The sequence below is a fragment of the Thunnus albacares genome, chromosome 4 (genome assembly GCF_914725855.1).
Source record: "Thunnus albacares chromosome 4, fThuAlb1.1, whole genome shotgun sequence".
In the NCBI taxonomy this organism is placed as follows: domain Eukaryota; kingdom Metazoa; phylum Chordata; class Actinopteri; order Scombriformes; family Scombridae; genus Thunnus; species Thunnus albacares.
In genome coordinates this window covers 24535127-24555733 of record NC_058109.1, presented here as the reverse complement: position 1 = coordinate 24555733, position 20607 = coordinate 24535127, and the positions used below count along the sequence as shown (strand labels likewise).

General features: G+C 40.4%; 1 protein-coding gene across 8 annotated transcripts in view; it reads right to left on the bottom strand.

Moving 5' to 3' along the window:
- acap3b (ArfGAP with coiled-coil, ankyrin repeat and PH domains 3b) overlaps positions 1 to 20607 on the bottom strand; it is a 62704-nt gene that overhangs the window by 9312 nt on the left and 32785 nt on the right. For 3 of the 8 annotated variants that reach the window (XM_044348259.1, XM_044348261.1, XM_044348264.1), the window contains exons 3-21: positions 19863 to 19982; positions 19209 to 19262; positions 14878 to 14936; positions 14166 to 14349; positions 13886 to 13930; positions 13640 to 13735; positions 12885 to 12959; positions 11394 to 11405; positions 4902 to 5014; positions 4125 to 4176; positions 3752 to 3852; positions 3469 to 3580; positions 3065 to 3297; positions 2030 to 2099; positions 1798 to 1892; positions 1405 to 1625; positions 1165 to 1257; positions 792 to 884; positions 205 to 428 (exon numbers count right to left, since the gene is read on the bottom strand). In XM_044348259.1, coding sequence (XP_044204194.1) covers positions 205 to 428; positions 792 to 884; positions 1165 to 1257; positions 1405 to 1625; positions 1798 to 1892; positions 2030 to 2099; positions 3065 to 3297; positions 3469 to 3580; positions 3752 to 3852; positions 4125 to 4176; positions 4902 to 5014; positions 11394 to 11405; positions 12885 to 12959; positions 13640 to 13735; positions 13886 to 13930; positions 14166 to 14349; positions 14878 to 14936; positions 19209 to 19262; positions 19863 to 19982 — 2052 coding nt within the window. Of the gene's footprint in view, positions 1 to 204; positions 429 to 791; positions 894 to 1164; positions 1258 to 1404; positions 1626 to 1797; positions 1893 to 2029; positions 2100 to 3064; positions 3298 to 3468; positions 3581 to 3751; positions 3853 to 4124; positions 4177 to 4901; positions 5015 to 11393; positions 11406 to 12884; positions 12960 to 13639; positions 13736 to 13885; positions 13931 to 14165; positions 14350 to 14877; positions 14937 to 19208; positions 19263 to 19862; positions 19983 to 20607 lie in introns of all 8 variants that reach the window. The other 5 variants (XM_044348257.1, XM_044348260.1, XM_044348263.1 and 2 more) reach the window with 3 other exon arrangements.

The following is a 20607-nucleotide window of genomic DNA, read 5'->3' as shown; positions in this document are numbered from 1 at the left end:
CATTTTGTTATTGATTTTATTGTTTTACTATTGCTGAGTAGTAAAACCTAATTTGCTGAGTATCTAATTTCGTTCCCTGTCATGTACCAACACGCTCTGGAATGACAATTAACTTCCTTGAACTTTGAACCTTAAAATAAATTAAAGAAGAGTTCAGTAATTAAAATTGAAATAATCTTGCAGGCAGAACAAATAGTGTCTCACCCCAATCACGGCTTGAATGAGTGGCGTTTTTCCCTCCTCCTCCTCAGTTGCAGCGTGTACATCAGCCCCATGCGCCAATGCCTCCGCCATAAGTGGCAGGTTGTGAAGACGGGAGGATCGGTGGAGGAGCGCCCCCGGATGGAGCTCCCTTGGGTCCTCGGGGTCTGAAGACACTTCCTGTTCAATTTCCACCTCACCGCTGGAGGACTCCTCTGACTCCTCCTCTGAGGGTTGGTTGGGGAAAGGGAGAAGTGCAATGATGGAAAGGAAGAGGGATGATTTAAGATTCCAAACTCTCTCAGAAGCAAATGCAGCTTTAATTTGAGGGATGGTACCAGTTTATCTTGACTTGTCTTTATATGATTGTTGCACTATATGAAAACCAACTTGCACATACGAAGTTCAAAATTACTTTACATTTACAATCCACAACAGAAAAACATGAAGCTGTATATCAGGTTTCTCACAATCTCTTTGCTTTATCAGAATTTTATTGTCCCCAATGTGTGCATGTTTACATCAGTGCATAAACACACATGTACCCTTACTTTATATACATATTTATACAGTACATGCCCTTGACTCACCTTCTTCTGTGACGCTGTCCACCACTGAGCCAAACACCAGGATGTCAGTGCTGCCATCAGTACTTCCTCCCAGACCACTGTCACTGCTAAGACCTGCGGGGCCAAGCAGTGCCAAGCCACGGACACGTTAATCATTACAGAGCACATACTGTACCACTCATACACACACCACCATCACTGGTAGAACTGCACAATTAACAGCAAACCTGTCAAGGAATCGCAATGTGAATTTAAATTTGTGAGTGATTTTATTAGAATGATCTTAAAATGTTATGTCCTAAATTATTTCTATTCTAAACTTCAAATTATATTTAGATTATTATGCAAACAAATCATCCCTCAATTGTACTGACGTGATGTGTTGCGGACTTACTGCGAGGACCAGAGCCAGTGTCAAAGTAGGAAAAAAGTGAGTCCAGCTCATCTGGACAGAACAGGGAGTCCCGGCGAAACTTTGCTGCGGCTGCTGCCGAAAGACAAAAGAAAGAGAAGAAAGATTTCACTTCCTATTAGTATGATTTAGTAGAAAATTTTTTTGACTTTATTTACATGAATCTTGAGGTAAGATTTAAGACTACACAGAAGGTGTGGCACCCGTAATCATAACACTGACCTGCAGAGAGATTTGCAGGTGAGGCGCTGCCGGGCTCATAGCGGTGGTATTTCCTGCGAGCCTTATTGGGGGCCCGAACAGAGCTGTTGTGTCGCTGGCACTTCTTCACTGTCCAGGGTCGGGACTTTCTTTCACCCTCCACCAATGCTTCGCTCCCACTCATCTTCTTTAGGAAGCGTTTCTCCACGTATTTAGACTTGATCCAGGCCTCTTTCTCTTGTCTGGAGGGACAGAATCATGAACTGACAATTTTACATATTGACATGACAAATACAGATAACTATCTTGACTAGCGTGATGGAAGACCAATTTCTATTATGGGCTACTGAAGGAATCGGAATGTCGCTATCCTTGTTTATTTGCCAAATGCTTTAGCTGGATTAAAACACTGACCTTGAACTGGACGGTCCAGGTTTTTTCACGCCAAGCTCCTCACAGGCTCCCTCATAAATCTGGTTGATCACAGTGTTCCCCAGTTCACACATTAGCTAGGAGAAACAGACAGAAAGAGACAATTAAAAAAACAGCATATATGCACTGAAGCAATTAAAAATGCAACTCCAGTGGGGAAAAAAGCACAGCACAGACAGGAGAAGCTGTAGGCAAATGTGTTGGGGAGACGCACCTTGAGTAATTCTGGCTCCCATGAGTCTAGCGTTAGTGAACGCACTTTAGAACAGTGTACGCCTAAACTCCTGAAAGAGACAAAAACAAGAAAAAGATTATATAAAGCAATTGAAGGGTAAGAAGAGTTTATATTTAACCAGATGATTTTAGCACATTTTTCCTTCCCTCTACTCCAGCAGGCGGGGGTGGCAGAAGCTAGTGGACAACATTTTCTGTTTCCCTACACTGAAGAGACTCTGGAAGTCTCTTGAACTAAGCCTAAAAAAGGCCTGTCTTGTTACTTAAGCATCCAAGCTGATGACTTCAAATGAACCACTGACAATTGATAAAAAAATACGACAAATGTTTGTAGGTTTTTTTCACATTTTTCCAAAATGATCTGTTGTTACAGCTGTCTTGATAACTGTCGGTGTGTTATCTTTATTCACAACAGAGCTTTGATTGATGAGTCAGTGCAATGGAAAGTGGAATTGTGTTAGACAAACACCTGCATATCAGAGCAGACAATTGTATATCGCCGTGAAATCATCAATCAAAACATTACCTGTGAATAAAATGTGATGGCTTGATGCACATGGTTGACTATGTGATTGTCATAAAAAAACAAACAGAAAAAGGCCAAAAGTCACTTCTGCAGAGTGTGACATAACAAGAGGAAGCTCAAAGTGAGGACTTCCCCACGTGTGAAAATAAAACTTGTTTTCATCTTTATAAATAGCCAGCTTTAAAAATGTAGGAATGCTTTCACCTTTTTTTGTTTTGGGCTGGCTACTTTCCTGGATCACCTTGCTATACATTGTTATTTTTACACACACTGACATCTCAGAGACAGTAGCTCTACACCTTTCACATCCCACATGTGCTCTGTCTCTGTGTTGTGTTTGATGACAGAGAAGGGAATTTACATGACTCCGTATGCAATAGTCACCTGGTTTAAATTTTAAAAAAGGCTTTCATATTGTGGATCAGCTCAACTGTTGTTCTTCTCACATTGTCTCTACACAAACTCTCTCCTTGTGTAAAGTGCAGTTACCTGTGGATCCCTGAGCACTCGATGCAGAGCAGCACTCCAAGGTTGATGGAGGCCCAGCACGGAGCGGTTTGGCTGCAGTCACAGCACAGTTCATTTCCTGGCAGGGTCTGTACCCTCTGGAGCAGGCTTTCTCCCCCTCCCCGAACTCCCTTATCCGCCCTCTCCCCCCTCTCTCTGGGCTCGCTGGCAGAGTCGATGCTGCTAGTGGAGGGCGAGGCTGTCCGGTCTAAACGCTGCACAGACAGAAGGTGACAGGTGATTCTGTAGCCACCCTGGACCAACATGTGGTCAAGTTTCTGTGGGGCTTAAGCTTACTCTTTGTCCAGACTAGACACATCACGCAAAAAAGTAGCACGTGTGTGTTATCATGTGACTGTTGCTGTGTGTAAAGAGTGTGTTCATACCTCAATGTAATAGTTGTCTGCGATGTCTTTGTAAGCAGAAGCGATGCTTGCCTGGACTGCCTGGATCCATGCCTGCCGCAGCTTCTCAGACTCAGCCTGCAGCATGCAGCTCCTGCAGGTTTATAGAAGCCAGCTTTAAAATACTTAGTCAATTCCAAATGCAAACATGTAACAACTACTTTGCAAAGCAAAAAACATACCGGCAAAATATCAAAAAAGACATTTTTAGAATGTATTCATTTGGATGAAATTTGCTGTTTGGACAAAAAAAACACAAACTTACTTAGTGGGTGAAACCACCTCAAAGCAGAACCTCCTCTCATTATCTTCACATGGTTTGACTGAGCACAGCCTCAAGTCCTCCACCACAACTGTCAAAGAGTCCTATCATTGACAGAGAGGAGTATCACATTTAAACTACATGAAGCAAATCAGTTTCCTCATTACTGGCAGGGAAGGACAAGTCACTACATGAATCACTTCTCTTCCACCAATATGCAAACTAGAAACAATCAGATCAACCTCAATAATGACGTTGCCAACTCTTAAATGTCAAACACAGAACATGTACTGGAATGTGAATTCCAGTACTGTGAATTCCAGGAATTCCTTGCATAAAAAAACACCCATGACACGTTCATAAAATCAAACTGTACCTTGAGTTTCTTTTGATAGACGAGCTGGCTGTTTTGTATAGAAAACCACCGCCTTGAGGAGGTAGAAGACATGAAGTTAGATATAAATCAAATGCCTCCACACTGAAATCAGGTCTGCTGGGGTAAAAACACTGTGTTGACTGACTCTTGGGATAAGGCAAATGGAGAGTTATCTCTGTCCGCATATAAACTATTTTAAATTTTCAAGTAATTCTACATAAAAATCAGGCCCTTGACATTTCAGCCCTAAGAATTTGGTATAAAATATTTGAACCCTTTTTAAAAATATGTCACAAACAAACTTTCTCCTAACAAAACATGCATTTTTATTGTTACATTTGGAGCTTCATTATCGATTAATCTGTTGATTATTTTCTCAATAAATGATTGGTCGTTTGGTCTATAAAATGTTAGAAAATGGTCAAACATATCAATCATCGTTTTCCAAAGCCCAAGATGCAATGTAAGATGTCTTGTTTTGTCCCAAACAACAGTCCACAACCCAAAGATATTAAGTTTAATACCATAAAAGACAAAAGAAACCAGAAAATATACACATTTAAGAAGCTGGAACCAGAGAAGTTTAGCAAAAAACAAAAAAGGACTCAAAACGATTAATAGAAATAATTGGTGATTAATTTTCAGTCAGTCAACTAATCGTTGCAGCTCCAGTTACATTACCCTGTTATTGCATGTTTTGCATGTGCACTGATTATCATATTAGCTTCAGTTAGACTGGATTCCCACTCTGTTATCACACTCCCTCTTCTCTTTTACCTGTTCCAGGTCTTGAAAGCGTTGCTGGCCCTCTTAAAGAGGTAGCCCTCCATGACGACACCATTGGGCGCATCCACATTGAATTCCAACTTGGGGTCGTCGTAGGAAAAGTCCTGTGGAGAGAACACATAGGTGTACAAGATCAATGCTAGGGTCTGGCTTCTTGTCTTTTTCATGATCTCATTTCCAGTGAGCAGCCAATGTACCAGTAGCCTAAAACTAGTGGACTATAAAGGCTGAGTTTTTCATTATTTTGTTCATTTCTCTGGATACAGTATACATTCCTTCTTGGCAAAAGAACCCCCACCAGTGTCATCAAAAACAACTGCCGTCATCCTCTAAACTCTATAAACTATAGCCAGTACAATGAAACGGTTATCAGTGATGTAATCATTCCCTCTGTCCACGCTGGCTGCAAAGAGATCCCTTGTTTCCAATATAAGTGATAGTGGACACCTGAATGTAATCAGCACCACATACAGTAGCTGAACTGACACAATGCATCATCCCTCTGTTATGAATTGATTTTCTTTCACACATGTCTCTTCACAAATGACTTCATCCTCTCCCGATTGGCCATCTGTTCATCAGGTTATCTAGATGACAGCTAAAACTTTATTTTATCTTTTTTGTTCACACAGAGTTGAAATACAAAAGATAAACTGATTTAAATGGGAGATAAGTCTGAGATTAGGTTTCACTATTAGTAATAAGTCCCTTGGTTTGGGGCAAGGTAATACTCGGCAAATGGGAAGCTGCAGACAGGCAGACAACTACACAAACATACATTATTGTTGTGTGTGTTCTTCAGAAAACCACATTGATCGTCTTCTTGCTTGCTTTGTATAGAGCAGTGTGGAATCCATGAAAGAGAAGTCACATGTGGCTTGATATTAAAATAAAACCGCCATATTGATCTGAAGCAACATGTGTGTTATTTTCCAGGTTTGTGTGGAAGCACTGAGTCCATGTAAAGTAAAAACATGGTGGGATGTGACACAACAGTGTTTCTCCCTGCTGGCTGTTTCCTCCAACAGAGACATGCACACACACACACACACACACACACACACACACAGATACACATGCATACAAGCACCACAGAAGACTACCTCCTACATATTGAAATGAGCTATTTTCATCAACTTTGAGGATAGAAAGACCGAAAAGAGAAAAATTTGTTCTTGCAAAATTCTATTTAGCAATGACAACATGAAGTATTTTCACACATCAACGTCTTTACTGCTACTTTCTAATAGCTCCAGTTACCCCAGTATGCATGGCTTTGCATGTGAGCTTTTGTACTGACTGTTGTCAAAATTTCAATGCACAAAATTAGAAATGGTAAAGTTAAAAGTACGGTCAGTGTTAAAAAATTAAAACCTTCTGCAGGCTAAAGAAAACAGACAGAGCCAAAGAAATAAAGTTCCTCACCAGCATAAAGTCCAGCCTGCCAAATATCTTCATCTTTACCACACTGACATCCAACAGCATCGCATTAACAAGAGAATAAATAACTTAATAAATAATAATTTATAATAATAAATATCGGTGAGAGAAGAGCATCTCTAAAATATCCCTCAAGTTAGAGCAGCGGAGAAACGCACGCGCATCCCTCACGAGTCCGGATGACTGTCAGCCAACAGCAGCGCGCTCGTGCCGCTCCTTCACTTTCCGCGCCACCTGCCTCCAGCTTAGGCCGCGTGGATGTGCCGCGGGCGCTCATTATCATACAGCTGTCACAGCGTCCTCGTGCCCCGCTGACCCCGTCGCGGCTGCCGGAGATCAAACATTTCATTTTACAGGGGGCCGGGGGGGCTGCACATGTGCGGCCGTGTCGTGCTTCCTCCCCGCCCCACACCGCGATTTAAGGCTCCCCTCTAACCTCCGCAGCTATTCTGGCGCCCGAGGTTTCATCCGCAGTTTTGGTGGAGGCAGCTTTCCATCTGTCCGCGCCTAAGAAACTATTCCTGCTTAATCAAGCTGACATTATTGCTCCCCAAACACCCGCCCGGAGCCCCCCTTTCCCACCTTAAATCAGCCAGGACCGTGGAAGAATGCAGCGCACAAGTGTCCAACGGCACAGGCGGATACCACCAGACCCTCAGGCCTATATGAAAACCAGGGGCCCCAAAATGAATGCATACCACAAAGATTATATGACTTTGGCAATATATAACAAGGTGTGCCTTGTTATTTTGTCCACTGGGTAGACAACATACCAGCTACATGTTCAATAATACAACCCATCATAAGAATGACACAACCATCATAAATATATACACTTTAAGAGGAAAGCTGGGTGTTAATGAGGGTACCAAGGAAATAGTTTAACTATGATCCTGAATATAAATGTAATGGCAAAATCTTACAGGGGGCTGTTTATTTGTTGAGAATATTTTTGTTACTGTACATGTCAATATGGAGAGTACTGACATTAAAAATATATATCCCCATTGGATAAACAGTGTATAGCCTAACAGGAAAGAAAAATACAGAGAATATGTTAAACAGGAGTTTTGGCATCCTGCTGTTAATATGCTGTTCAAACATATGTGATGAAAGGAAGCGTGTGTATATTTGTTGGACAAAATGATCATGAAAAGATTCTTCAAAAAGACCAAACAAAGAAACACAACAAATGTATTATTAAATCCCTGGTTGTAGTGTGCTATAGGAGGGCTGGTTAGAAACACACTACACACACACTGTTTTGCTTCAAATAACCAGGTTGAAGTAATAGAGAGTAGTAGTAAATAAATTGGGTTTACATTACAAACCTCTCATAGTTATCGCTCATTTGTTGAAACTTCCTGTTTACCTCTCTGTCACATGTAAAAAGTTGTACAGCTAGATCCCGTAACAATGGAGGAGGGGAGGACTGAGGCAACAATCCCCCTGGGAGCCACAATGAAGTCCTGCACACATAAAAGACTGCAGGCTGTGACAGAATAGGTAGGGGGGAGGGGGCAGAGGGAGCATGTGATCAGTGGAGTGAGAGAGAGAGTAATATAGGGCCTATAAAGAGGGAGGGAGCAGTCGAGGCAATCACAGTCGCCAAAAACAGTGAAAGTAAGGGGTGATGAAGAGTGAGACAAAAAGGAGAGGAAGAAAAGATTGTGAAGGGTCTGTGGATGACATGATGTAAAATAAATTAAAAAATGTTTATTAGATTTCAATTTTTAAGCGGAAAATGTTTTTCGGTTGCAGTTTGAATTGAATAATTAAATGAATGGATGATACATGAGGTACAGCAATCTAGAAGAAATATCTGTGGGGAAATTTGAATGTCAAGTTAAGGTGTTTTTTCCTCCCTTAATCTGCAATCTTTCCATTTTTTTTTTTACAACAAGAGGTCCTCTCTCTGACACACGCCTGCACCTCTGTTACAGCTTTAAAGTTTCCTAATAGTTTTGTAATTGTTGAAGTGTTTCCATATCTTGCATTTCTTCATTCCTCCCTTCTCTTATCAATCTTCCTCCCACTGAAAAATTACTTGTCTGACTCAACATCCTAAACCACTCTAGTACTTATTCTCTCCTGTATATGAAGGCTGCAGTTCCTTAATGGCCTTTTAATAAAGGATGTATACATATACATCACAAACTCTGCTGTCTCATGTTGTTCAGGGGAGAAACTCTGAAATGACGTACGGCAACATTTTCTCAGTGTAGTCTGTAATATCAAAAGACAGAGATTATCTTCATTCTAAACTCTGGTTTGCAATAACAAACCACTGGCAAAATGCATTAGCAGGATGCTGTGAAAGAGGCTGAAGTAGAGTGATTTCAAGCACAGTTTTTAGATTTATAAATAACAAACTAGTTTTTAGACAAAGTCATCAATCAGTGGCTTCATCCTGCTCTTGACATCTCATCTCATACACCCACACACGCATACAAACAACTTAAAAAAACCATCTCCTTTTAAACACACAAACGCACCACACCTACTAATGAACTTATATCTATATCCTGCCCTCTGTCTGTATCTGTCCTCTGCTGCTCGTCTTCTTTCTCTGTCACTCGCCTTCACATTCAACCCCCTGCTATGAGTCATAATGCCATCTGTTGACTTTGGCTGGAGCTAGCGGTGGACATAGGAGGAAGTGGGTTGAAGCTGGCATCGTGCTCGCATAGTGGGTGAGATCTCGCCATTCTCTAGTGACACTTTGACCTCTCTGGCTCCATGTTTACCAGAGCCGGAACTACAGGAGAACATCAGAGAACAGGGCCAGCTGTGCTCAGATCATCTTACTTTTGCATCTGTGCTTATTTCATTGGATTGCAGGAGAAAGTCCCTTCTCCTACTGGCAATGATGATTTTACATAATATCAAGATCTAATATTCAGTGCGAATTGATGTCGCCATATTGAGATTAAACTCCACAGGCGTTGTTGTCACTTGATGAGTGGATATTTAGTCAATATTAGAGCAAGGCGTGGCCCTGTATTTCAAGACGAAAACGTGACATGTTATAGTAAAACATGTCCAGATTAAAGATTAAATGATCATCCTGAATTATAAAAGCACCGTACCCCAAATCTGAACTAATCCCAATACCTGAGAGTTCACACTGGATTATTATACTGCACTCTATCAGACAGAAAGAAGAGGTAGGGAAAATAAAACTGTTTTTGACACGCACTGTCAAACAATGTCTTCGATTACATATTGAAATGGAAACTTATACCCTTATGTTATTATCTTAAGATCATGATATACTGCCTTTATAGCCAAAAGCACATTGTAAGACTTTGTCTCTCTGCTCTCTGTGTGAAAATGTTGCCAACAGTTACCATAAAGGTGAGCTGTGGATCACCGTAACTTTTACTTCTCATTAGAAAGAGGCAGAGACGGAAAGTCTAAGGAGGAAAGGCAGATAATGATTCAGGCTTCAAGTCTTAATTCTCAGCAGAGACCGAAAGAAACTCCCTAGAGATACGGTGAATTAATTAAAAATACCTATTAGGGTGACGAATATGGGTGACGCATGAGGCTGTATGTACAAATACTGACACTGAGCCTCATACAGTATCTCTTCAGCCTAGCAAACTGGGAGATTTTTGCAAATGTGAACTCTGTTCATTGCAATAAAACTCTGAAAGACAACTTGCTCTCTGTGAATTCATCTTTTCAAATTTCCATGACACATATAATACAAAAACTACTGCATTTTTTGAATTGGCTGGTTCATTTTCACAAAGAACAAAACAGGATAATAAAGGGAAATGCTGCTTGAACAAACAAAAAAAGACACTGTAGCTGGGAAGCTATTTTTAAGCTTCTACTTTGACAATTATATCTTCCTAATAAGCGTGCTGACAAATCCTTAGAGTTACATTTATAGAACAAAGTGGAGCAGCACAAAAAAAAGAGGATATCTGGGAGAGTGGCGCTCATCAAAGAGAGAGTCAGGCAGACTGAAGTAAGGTGAAAAATGTGTGTGTGTATGCATGTGCATTCATGGGAAAGAAGCGCTTGTCTCAGTACATGAGTAGGAAAAGAGAGGGAGCTGAGCGTAACTGGCAGGGTGGAGAAAAGTATGACAATCAGTGTGTCTTTGTGAAGAGGAAACAGGCAGATGAGAGGCTACACTAAAAAAAATCCAAACAAAAGCATCTAACAATCATAGACAAACAAGCTAATGCTCTCATGCCTACATAAGTATGAACAGATGACTGCAGACACACACAGAAGTTCAGTGGATGCATGTAGTCACGCAACGGCATTGAGCAACATTTAACTGCTGCTTTCTAGACAAACATTGACCTCCTGCACACACATTCACGCTTTAAAAGATGGCACGCACACACACACACACACACACACACACACGTCTGCACTACAACTCAGAAGAACCTATTGATTCCTGCAATAGGAGCCAGCATGTGGCCATAAAACTGCTCTCTATAGATCAGTCAATCAATCTGTTCTACACTGCTAAACAACCACACACACACACACACACACACACACACACACACACACACACACACACACACACACAGTCCATATTTCACGAGGCACCATTATATGAGCAGAAGGTGTTTGTGTGAACACACAGTAGGCATTCAGGGTAGGAAGTGTTAGTATCTAAATGTGTAGTGAGATAACTTGAACTAAGTTATTATTGGTTACTTGTAAGTGACCAAACATTTAAATGTGTTTAAACTGTAAGGCTTTGTGATTTTTATGGTGGCTGCATTCAGGTTATCAAGAGAACTCAGAGAAAACATCTCAAGAACAGAAACTGAAAATCCAACATTGTAGGTCAACTAAAAAAAAACATTGGCCAGAAGCCACACCGCTGTGTTTGTCCCGAAACATCACGTGATGCAACAATGCTCCCACAATTTCAAGCTTCCTCTGTAACCTCTAAAAAGATTGCAATATTTGGATGTTTTGCACTGCAGCACCGGACATGTAATGTGCAGTTCATGGATGAATTTAATGTTTCACATATAAAGTAAAAAAAAAAAAAGAACTCACCTGCATCAGCGTCTGGAAGAAGAACACAGTCAGACCAGGGCCAAGAAAGGGAGAGAGAAAAAGAAATAAAAGTATTTAACACATATACACGGCCACTTGTGTTTACCTTGTTATCTCAGGTAAGGGAATTCATAAATAGTATCAACAGTCAAGTAGTATAAGTAAACATAAGTAGTAGTCAAATATTTTGTGGCAGGTTTTCAGATTAAAGAGGAAGGGTTGCTAAAAGGTCGGGCATATAACTGCTCGCTGAGTCTGGCAAGATGCCTCCACTTGGCAACTAAATCGTTCAGAGGGAAGGGCCAAGTCGGGCAGAAAAACAGGCATGTTGGCATCTCTTCAGGTAACAGACGGATGATTTTTGTGCATCTGTGCATGTTGGGCAGTGGGAGGGTTCAAAAGAATTTTTTTTTTTTATTCAGCTGAGCGACCCATAAAATAAATACATCAAACTGTCTTTGTGGGAACTACTTGAGCCGGGAGAAAAAACGTAATTCAACACTGATGAAGCAGCTCTAATTATTTTGGAGGCTTTTTTGTTCGTGCCTCGCTGAATTGAAAAAACAAAGGATTAGATGACAGCTCCAGTCACGAAACAGACAATGTAAAAATAATCCAAAGCTTCTATGGAGAGCCTTTTGTTTTTTCAAACAATGCATTTGATGCTGACACAAGTTACATTTCTGTTATAGACGGATTCTAGAATGTGAGGTAAATACATTTTTGTAATGTCAATCTCTTTCTCGAGTCTCTTCTACTTACTTAGTAGGAACCCGTCATGCTAAGTGAGTGAAAAATGTTGATACGGCTTTTGTGTCAAGAGAAAAATCTAGTTCAGCAACCTTTCAGGAAGCTTATCTGAGTTTCCCATTAAGATAGCCCTATTGTTAACACAAATTCCAAGATGATAAACATGATATGATGAAATACATAAGGTGCAAATAAGAGAGTCAGCAGTTGGGGGAAAAACTGAAACACGCAGTGGCTATAAAAAGAATAAATGAAGAAGAAAGTGACATAGCTCATAACATCCTTCTCTAAAGGTTTCAAAAACACAAGTAATCTCTTTCTCTAGTTTGAAATGCAAAATGTCTCTTAAGACGATTGTGATGTATTTTATTATACACCACAATCATCTATACATTGTGTATTATGACTTACATTTTCTTTTTAAAATGACTCTGATTGCACACTTCTTTGATAGAAAATGTTGGCACTTGAATCATATCTAAAAATATATTGTATAACAACGACGTCTTTCTAACCCCCACACTAGTGTATATGTTGTCCTGTGCCTTTGCTTTCATATAAAAAGTGGAGGAGTACTTTGAACTCATTTTGTGGCATGAATTTGTGCAACCAGGGAGGTGTTGGCATTTTATAACTGCTGCACGTAGGTGAGAGGAGAGGAAAGAGACAAGGTATTAAGACAAGACAAGACGAAACGGGGTGTTAAGATGAGATAAGATAAGAGTTGTGTCATTGTCTCACTCTCTGCTGGATGAGGGCATGTTTGTGCTCCAACTCCCTCTTCTCCATGGCCGAGTCGATGACCAGCTGATCCAGCTGCACAGAGCAGAAGAAAACCAGGGAGACCGGCGAATTTAAAGACACTTGGAAACAGAAAAACGCACACACATGTGCTTGCACACAGGTGCACATCCTGAAATTCTAACTTAACCTTAATGTGTGTGATTAAACAGTTTTATCAGCCCTGCCTGTTTTATTGTGGTCAGCAAACATAGTGTAATTGTTTTATTGAATGTGTTCTCTAACTGTCTAAATGTCTTAATATGATAGAAAATGGCATAAGTTCTCTGCAATTAGAACATCTTGCCACACCTCACAATTCAAGAGGCTAAATTTGATTTAACACTTCAGGTTCAAGAGAAATATAGTAAAGAATCAAGGAAATAGGGAATATTTGGTTTGGTGCTATATTTTTCTATAACAAATAAAGATGTTGTCACAATCATTTATAGCAATATACAACAATATCAAGTAAGAAATTACGTAACAAATAGTTTCTCTTGCAAAATATATTGATGGGAAAAAAATCAAATAACATCTGGTAATGGAGTGCCAGCTGAATACACAATAGTTTAATTATTCCAATGTGTGTATTATTTGTCATAAGAGCTATTTGCCATACAGGGCTGCTGTAACTGTATTGATAGTAGTCGTAGTGCAGTGTGTGTGCACGTCTGTTCTTTTTTGTGTGTGTGTGTTTGCGTGTTTTGTCTTACCTGTGCAGCTAATTTTTTCATATAGGGGTCAATCTCATCCAAGATGTTGAAGCCTTGTTGGAAAAGAGTGTACTGGGCACGCATGAAGGACAGCATCTGCAGGAGAAATTATTTTTAACCCTACTCCAAAACACAAACCGCAAGGGCTCCACATATACATATTTTTCACACATATACCAAACATATATGACTATGGTCAGATGTCAATGTGAAATTAATTAATGGAGATAAATCTGGGTTACTCACTGCATCCAGGATTTCAAACTTCTTCTTGGCCTGAAGCACATTAATCTGCCAAAAACAAAGAGGAAAACTTGAATGTAGATTCTCTTTGGGATCAATGGGAGTGTTTTTATATGATTTAATCATTAAAATAACAGCATCAAATGCTGTCTTTCCTTTTGGAGTTTTTTAAAAACTTGGGCACAGCAGTTGTTGCTGCTCAGCTGTTGAGTATCAGCGCCACCTACTGGACAACACAGGTGATATAATCTGGAGGTTGAGTGTGTGTGTGTGTGTGATTCACCTGTAGTACGTAGTCCAGGGCCAGGTGCCTAAAGGCCTTGCGGCTGAGGATGAGGGCCTGTGTGGCCTCCTCAGCCTCATGGACTTTGTTCCTGGGTGCCTGGGCATTCTTCACCTGAGCCAGCTCCATGTCCTCACGCACCCGGTCAAACTGCTTCTTGGTGTCCTTGAACTTGCGCACATCCCTGGTGGAGGAAGGGAAATCATAAACTCAAATACTGTAAACCTTGTCGTGTGCATGAGATGAATAAAAACCATTGAATCTGTGAATCCTTAAAAGTCAGGATATATCTGACTTCATTTTTTTTTTTTTTACTGTTTTTTATGGTTCTAAGGCATGCGTTCCATTTGGTTGCACAAAATGCATTTTTGACAAACCAAGTAGGATACTTTCTTTGCAGAATTAATAAGAAATCACAAAGGTAATTAAATGTCCAGCTTACCAATCAGCCATCTATATACAATTGATTATTGCAACTGACATTTACATTTAAGACATTTATATCTTGGGCTTGATAGAGTGGTTTAATATCATGCTCAAGGTTTACAGGTCACCTGTCTGTAGAGGGACACACAGTCACTAGTCCTAAAAATACTTGGTGTGCCTAGGATGTCCATCTTTATCACTGCACCATTCTTTACCCAGATGTACAAACTCTTTCTTTTTAGCAGCTGGATGAAGCTCCTTAATGAAGTGTAATAACTATACTTACTCTTTAATGAAGGTGTGAAGCTGCTGCTTGATCGACCTCTGAGCCTGGTCAAACAAAATCTGTGGGCAGAGAAGGAAAGAGAGATGGAAACATGAAACTGTCATGTCTGGATAAATAAAGATAAATTAAATATGTACAATTAAATATTGTGTTTTTGAAGGGCACTCAAAAGAACTATAAAAACAGTTCAAATCTGTAGTTGCTACTTCTCACCACAAGATGGCAATATAAACTCACTTCCACATTATTAGTGTGACAGATGATGCCACACACACACACACACACACACACACACACACACACACACACACACACACACACACACACACACACACACACACACACACACACACACATAAACACAACCTTAACCATAACCAATTCATGCCAAACTATAACCTTTATCTAACCTAAATTCACACCTTACCCCTAACCCCATTATGACCAGGCTTTAGTCCCCATGAGGACTACTGGTCCCGACAAGGTCAGTGTTTATACCGGAAAAGGATCCTAAGAGGTAACAAAAATGCACACACACACACACACACATGCAGGCACTCAGCTGCTGCCTAAACAGACTTTTAGCCTTACAAGTTCACAGATTTCTCTTCCTGTTAACTATGGGTCTGTCACTCCTCCTCTTCCTCCTCCTCCTCCTTCCTCTCCTCTCATCCTCTTGTCCTTCACCTCTCTTCCTTCTTCTCTACTTCTTTCCCTCTCTTTCTTGTGCCTGGCCTATTGGAAAACAAACCCTCTCTCCATCTTCACAAGAAATTTTCTTTCATTTCCACATTTGTGCTCCACACTTCCTAATGTGATGAACACAGAACGACTGCTGGTGAACAGACAATTTGTATCTGCTGATTCTTCATGTGCATGGACAACATGGATGCCTCGGCGTATACCTCAATGCACAGCCAAAACATATATGAAAAGATAAACACACACACACACACACACATGCACACACAGCCATGCCCTTGGATTAGATTCTGATAACCTCAAACACACACATACAATGTATACAACAATCACTGTTTGTAGCCTGTGGATTAAGATTTCTATAGCAATCCTTTGTTACTAAACATACACATTGAGGATTACAGCGTTAAGCAATGTATGTGTGTGTACGTGTTTGCGAGTGTGTAAGCCTCTGTCCATGTCCCTGGGGAGCCTGAAGACATCACAGTCTGGTTCTGCATTTCTTGCTTTAGCAGTTCACAAATACGAACTCTGATTGTGGGAATATAAATCATCTGCTACTCCCCTGTGACTGTAGAGCTTTAAAATATCTTTCCAAAAGGCTGCCACAGTGTGCTGGGCTACTCCTTTATAGATGTGAGTGCACCTGCAGCCACTTTCTCCTATTTATTTTAAGACATTGTAATGCAATATGTTTTTAAAGGAGAACTCCAGTGATTTAGTATTGCACTTCCATAAATGCAACTCAACTTCCAAGATGTAACTCAATTAGGCCCCTGATGACATCATCAGGGTTATTTTTTCAAACTTTGGAAAGCTCCCTCAAGCGCCACAGAAGACTTAATTACACAACTGTTTTCACAGGCTGAGTAGTACTCAGTAGTACTAATAGTACTCCTCATGATGAGTAACCTAAACTTCATGTTTAAAATCTACAGTGTCTCTTTAATATACAGAGGCAAAAGTTAAAATATTGTTCAAATTCACCCTTTCACAACTTACGCAACTCTCTGCTTGTAGCGATAAAGATGAACTTTTCTGTTTTAGGCTACTCATGTCAACATGTAACAAAAATATCTCTTTTTATTTATCTGGAAGTGATTTAATAATACACATCTCTTCACTGAGAAGGGATGTTTCTGTTTCCACAGTTCTGAGAGATGGCAAACAGCAATGCATCATGGATTGGATCAACTCTTTCACCATCATTTTTTAGCTTACTAGTTTGTTATATTAACTGTAATTCTACCCAATGTGTCATGGGACTGTTGACAAGTTTTGCTGTGCAAAGTTTGGTACTTTCCACGGTTGTGTGACTTATCTGCCAGTTCCATGACACAGAATTAATTCCCAGGAAAAGATCTAAATCAGCTTTGTTAGAAAGACTAATCCAAATATTCCACCCAAACCTGTTCTGGATTACGGTGCCCTGCTGGGCATGACGCAACCTAACCTGCAGTACGTCTACACTCATCCCCAAAGATCTCACATTCGAAGATCCTCAGTGTTCATTATCACAGACATCCCATCATTCATCTCTCCTGCATGCGTAATAAGTGCTGTGAAGCAAATCAGCAAATTAGCTTTCTGCAGGTTCCACTACAGCAGAGAAAGTTGCATTATGTTGCAATCTCACAAAAATCTGTTGAAATCCTCTATGATAGGATTCTAATCTGTGAAGATTTGGGGTGGGATTTGTATGTTTGAAAGTAAACACATCTGCTTATCATGCTATGCAGCAGCCGATAGTTTTTCCCGTTTGAATGCTTCCTTTTGTGTCTGAGGAGAGCTGAGAACGTGCAGAATTGGGCACCAGTGGGTGGTCGAACAAAGACAGATTTCCTTTCACCATGTCTCTCCCTCTCCTCCCGCCATTCCTCCATTCATACGGTCTGCCAGACAAGCTATTAGTGTAATTCCTGGGTGTTAGAGTGGACGAGCGGGACGCCTGTGGTGAAGGGTAAATGAAGGGAGTAGCCGGAGAAGAGGGGACAGGGAGGAAAGATGGAGATGCCAAAAAATAAAAAATAAAATAAACGGAAAAAGCTGTACTGTCCAGATTGTTTTAAGGTAATGGTCTACTGTATATGATGAGGCTGAAAGCTAACAACAGAAAACAGAAAAAGAATGTGGAGAAGATTGGATATTGCAGCTGATGGATCCCATCTAGTGTTCAGCACTTTGATTTGATTTGAAAAGCTCGGGGTTAAACAGGCTTGACCCTGGTGGAATGAAACAGATTCAAGGGAGGGAGGGGCATGAATGAAAAATATACAGGATCTACATTATTTTTGATATTGTGGTCAATGTGCTTGTGTCTTGCTGGTCCAACAGTCTTTACTTAGCAAACAATGTGTGAATGCCCTTCAACTACTGGAGTTCATTTATGCTGTATAGTAAAGTATATTTGTTTAAATGTATATACCCTCCCCTCGCAAAATAAAGAAAACTGAATTTAGTTTGGGAGGAATCACACAACAGATAGTCCCCCATCCAAGGCAGTGGTTAGTTTGACAAAAAGGTGGCAAATCAGAGTAAAAGAGGTGGGGTAGTGGAAATGTAAATGCAAAAAGAGGAAGATAAGAGTCTCTGATAAAGTGAAAGCAAAATATAGAGGTGAAAAGGGGAAGATAAGAGTTGCTGATATGTGCTACAATAGCTACAGCACACTAGTCTGCAGGACAACACCAGCATAAGTCACAGTCCAGCAGAAAGAGTTGGAAGCTGGCAGTATAATTTGAAATATCCCAATTTTCCTGGCTATCTCTCTGATAAAAATGTAAGAGATATCAGTTTTCTTAATCCCCATGTCAAACAAACAAACATTCGGAATGCAACATGCTGTATTACCAACAATGTCACTTCACTAAAATTATCTAAAGGTTGAGGAATGTCCAATTGGTCCATCAACATTGTGGAGTTGATGTGTGATAACTTTAAAAAAGACTAGCTTCTTGACTGTTGTGTTCTGCAGCTGCCTCTATATCACTTCCGTTGCTCCTTTCCAGCACACACAGGCATGCAAACACCTCATTTCACATAGGGCAATCATAATCGTAATACAGTGTTGTGAAAGAGACTCATGCATGTAACTGTAAAAGTTAATGACTTCTGTGTATTTAAAATATCATAATATCTCTTTTGATACAGAACTGCCTTTGGGCTTCTCAAAACTGTACCAGCGTCTCAGCAGATTTCCAGAGAGAGACATTTCTTAATCACACTTAGTCATGAGGAGAAATTGCTCCAGAGTTGTATTAATAAAAACCTGAGTGTGTATGTATGTATGGGTGTGTGTGTGTGTGTTTTGTATGTGACTGAAAGTTTGTGCATTTGTACACATATGGTGAAGCATGTGGTTTGAATCAGACACACACATGTGCTCTAGCCTGTGTGGACAGATTCACCGTCACAGAGTGAGGTCATAGTTAAATTGTGTGTGCATGTGTGTGTGTGTGTGTTGTGTAATACTGGGCCCAGGAGGCACTGGATGTCTGAAAGACGTTAACATGCCAAGAAGACCTGGGCGTGTCCGAACACCATTCTACCTTGACCTTTCGCCTGTGGCTAAAACAAGTGTGTATGTGTGTGTGTGTGTGTGTGTATGTGTGTGTGTAAAACTGTCTTACCATGTGGTAGTTGACGATCTCCTGGAGGCTTTCTCCGCACTTTTCAAGGCATTCCTGCAGTGTAGTGTGACAACATGGACACACACACACAAACACATACTGCGTAAGTAAACAAGTCTCCAACATAAACTTTTTTTTCACATAAATAATACTAAATCCCTAAAAGTCTCAGTATATATACTGCACTGTTCACGAAAGATCTTCTGAATCTATACATGGTATGAAACAAATTTCAGATTTAGTAGTTATGTCTCCATTACTTCACCCTAAAGCTACCAAGGCGACACCAGTACTGACAGGAAATGTAGTCCAAATGTTTTCCTAAAAGAAAACCATAAAGCAAGTTTCCGATCTCTCTGTGCTTCCAGCCATGTAAACTCTCAGCGTAAACATCTCCTGTCTGCATGTGGTCACATCTTTCATGCTTACAACAGCTGGACGACTCTACGTCTGGACAATACTGTTTATACTGCTCTACGATTATGATTCATGTGGGGAATCGCTGGAATGTCCTAGTACAGGCTTGAGATAGATGAGCAGTCATTTTGGAGCTGACCCTCCGTGTGGTGTTTGTATGTTTCTGTCTCCAACGTTCCTTGGCGAGGATCGAGCAGAGCTGAGCTCAGTGTTTAAGATATCGCTGCTCCTACTCACCGATATCATCTCCTCCTTCTTGCACTGCTGGGACAGGTCCTTGATGCCGTTCACAAAGAGCTTGTTGGCGCTGACGTAGGCCCTGCCCGCCTCGATCATCCCACTGCACAGCTTCACCAGCTAGAGGGAGCAACATAAAAATCATCACTTTAAACACCCAACAAGAACACTGTCTATTTAAAGAGTCACATGCTTTAGACAATGCGACGCAGGGATATTAATAGTCACAGTGATTACGTAAATCAAACAAAGCTCACACAGAATCTAAGAGGACACTCAAATTTAGAATAATCCTCATGTCTGTATCAAGACCAGTGCAGGCATTACTGAAGCTGCTAATTTAGAAATGTAATTGAATAAGATGATCAGGGGTCTGTGGCTTTATAATCTATGTAGATTATATAGACTCTTGACATGCAGATAGAACTCAGGACTATAGCTGTGTCTGAAATCAGTCCCTTCATTCACTTACTCCCCATATAATACACACTTAATATTTTACTTGATAGTGAGAAGTAAATTGAGATTTCACACACTTAAATACTCATAAATCCTCATTTTCAGGTCATCACTGACAACTACAGGGTCCTATAACTGTAATTTACTCATCTCTCAAAGGCAAAGCATTGCACCGTGGGATTTTTTAGTAAAAAATAGTGTACACATTAAGCTTTTTTTTCCATTGTGAGATGTTTTGAGGGCACTGTACTGTAACAGTAGGTTTCAAAGAGAGTGCCTTAGGACA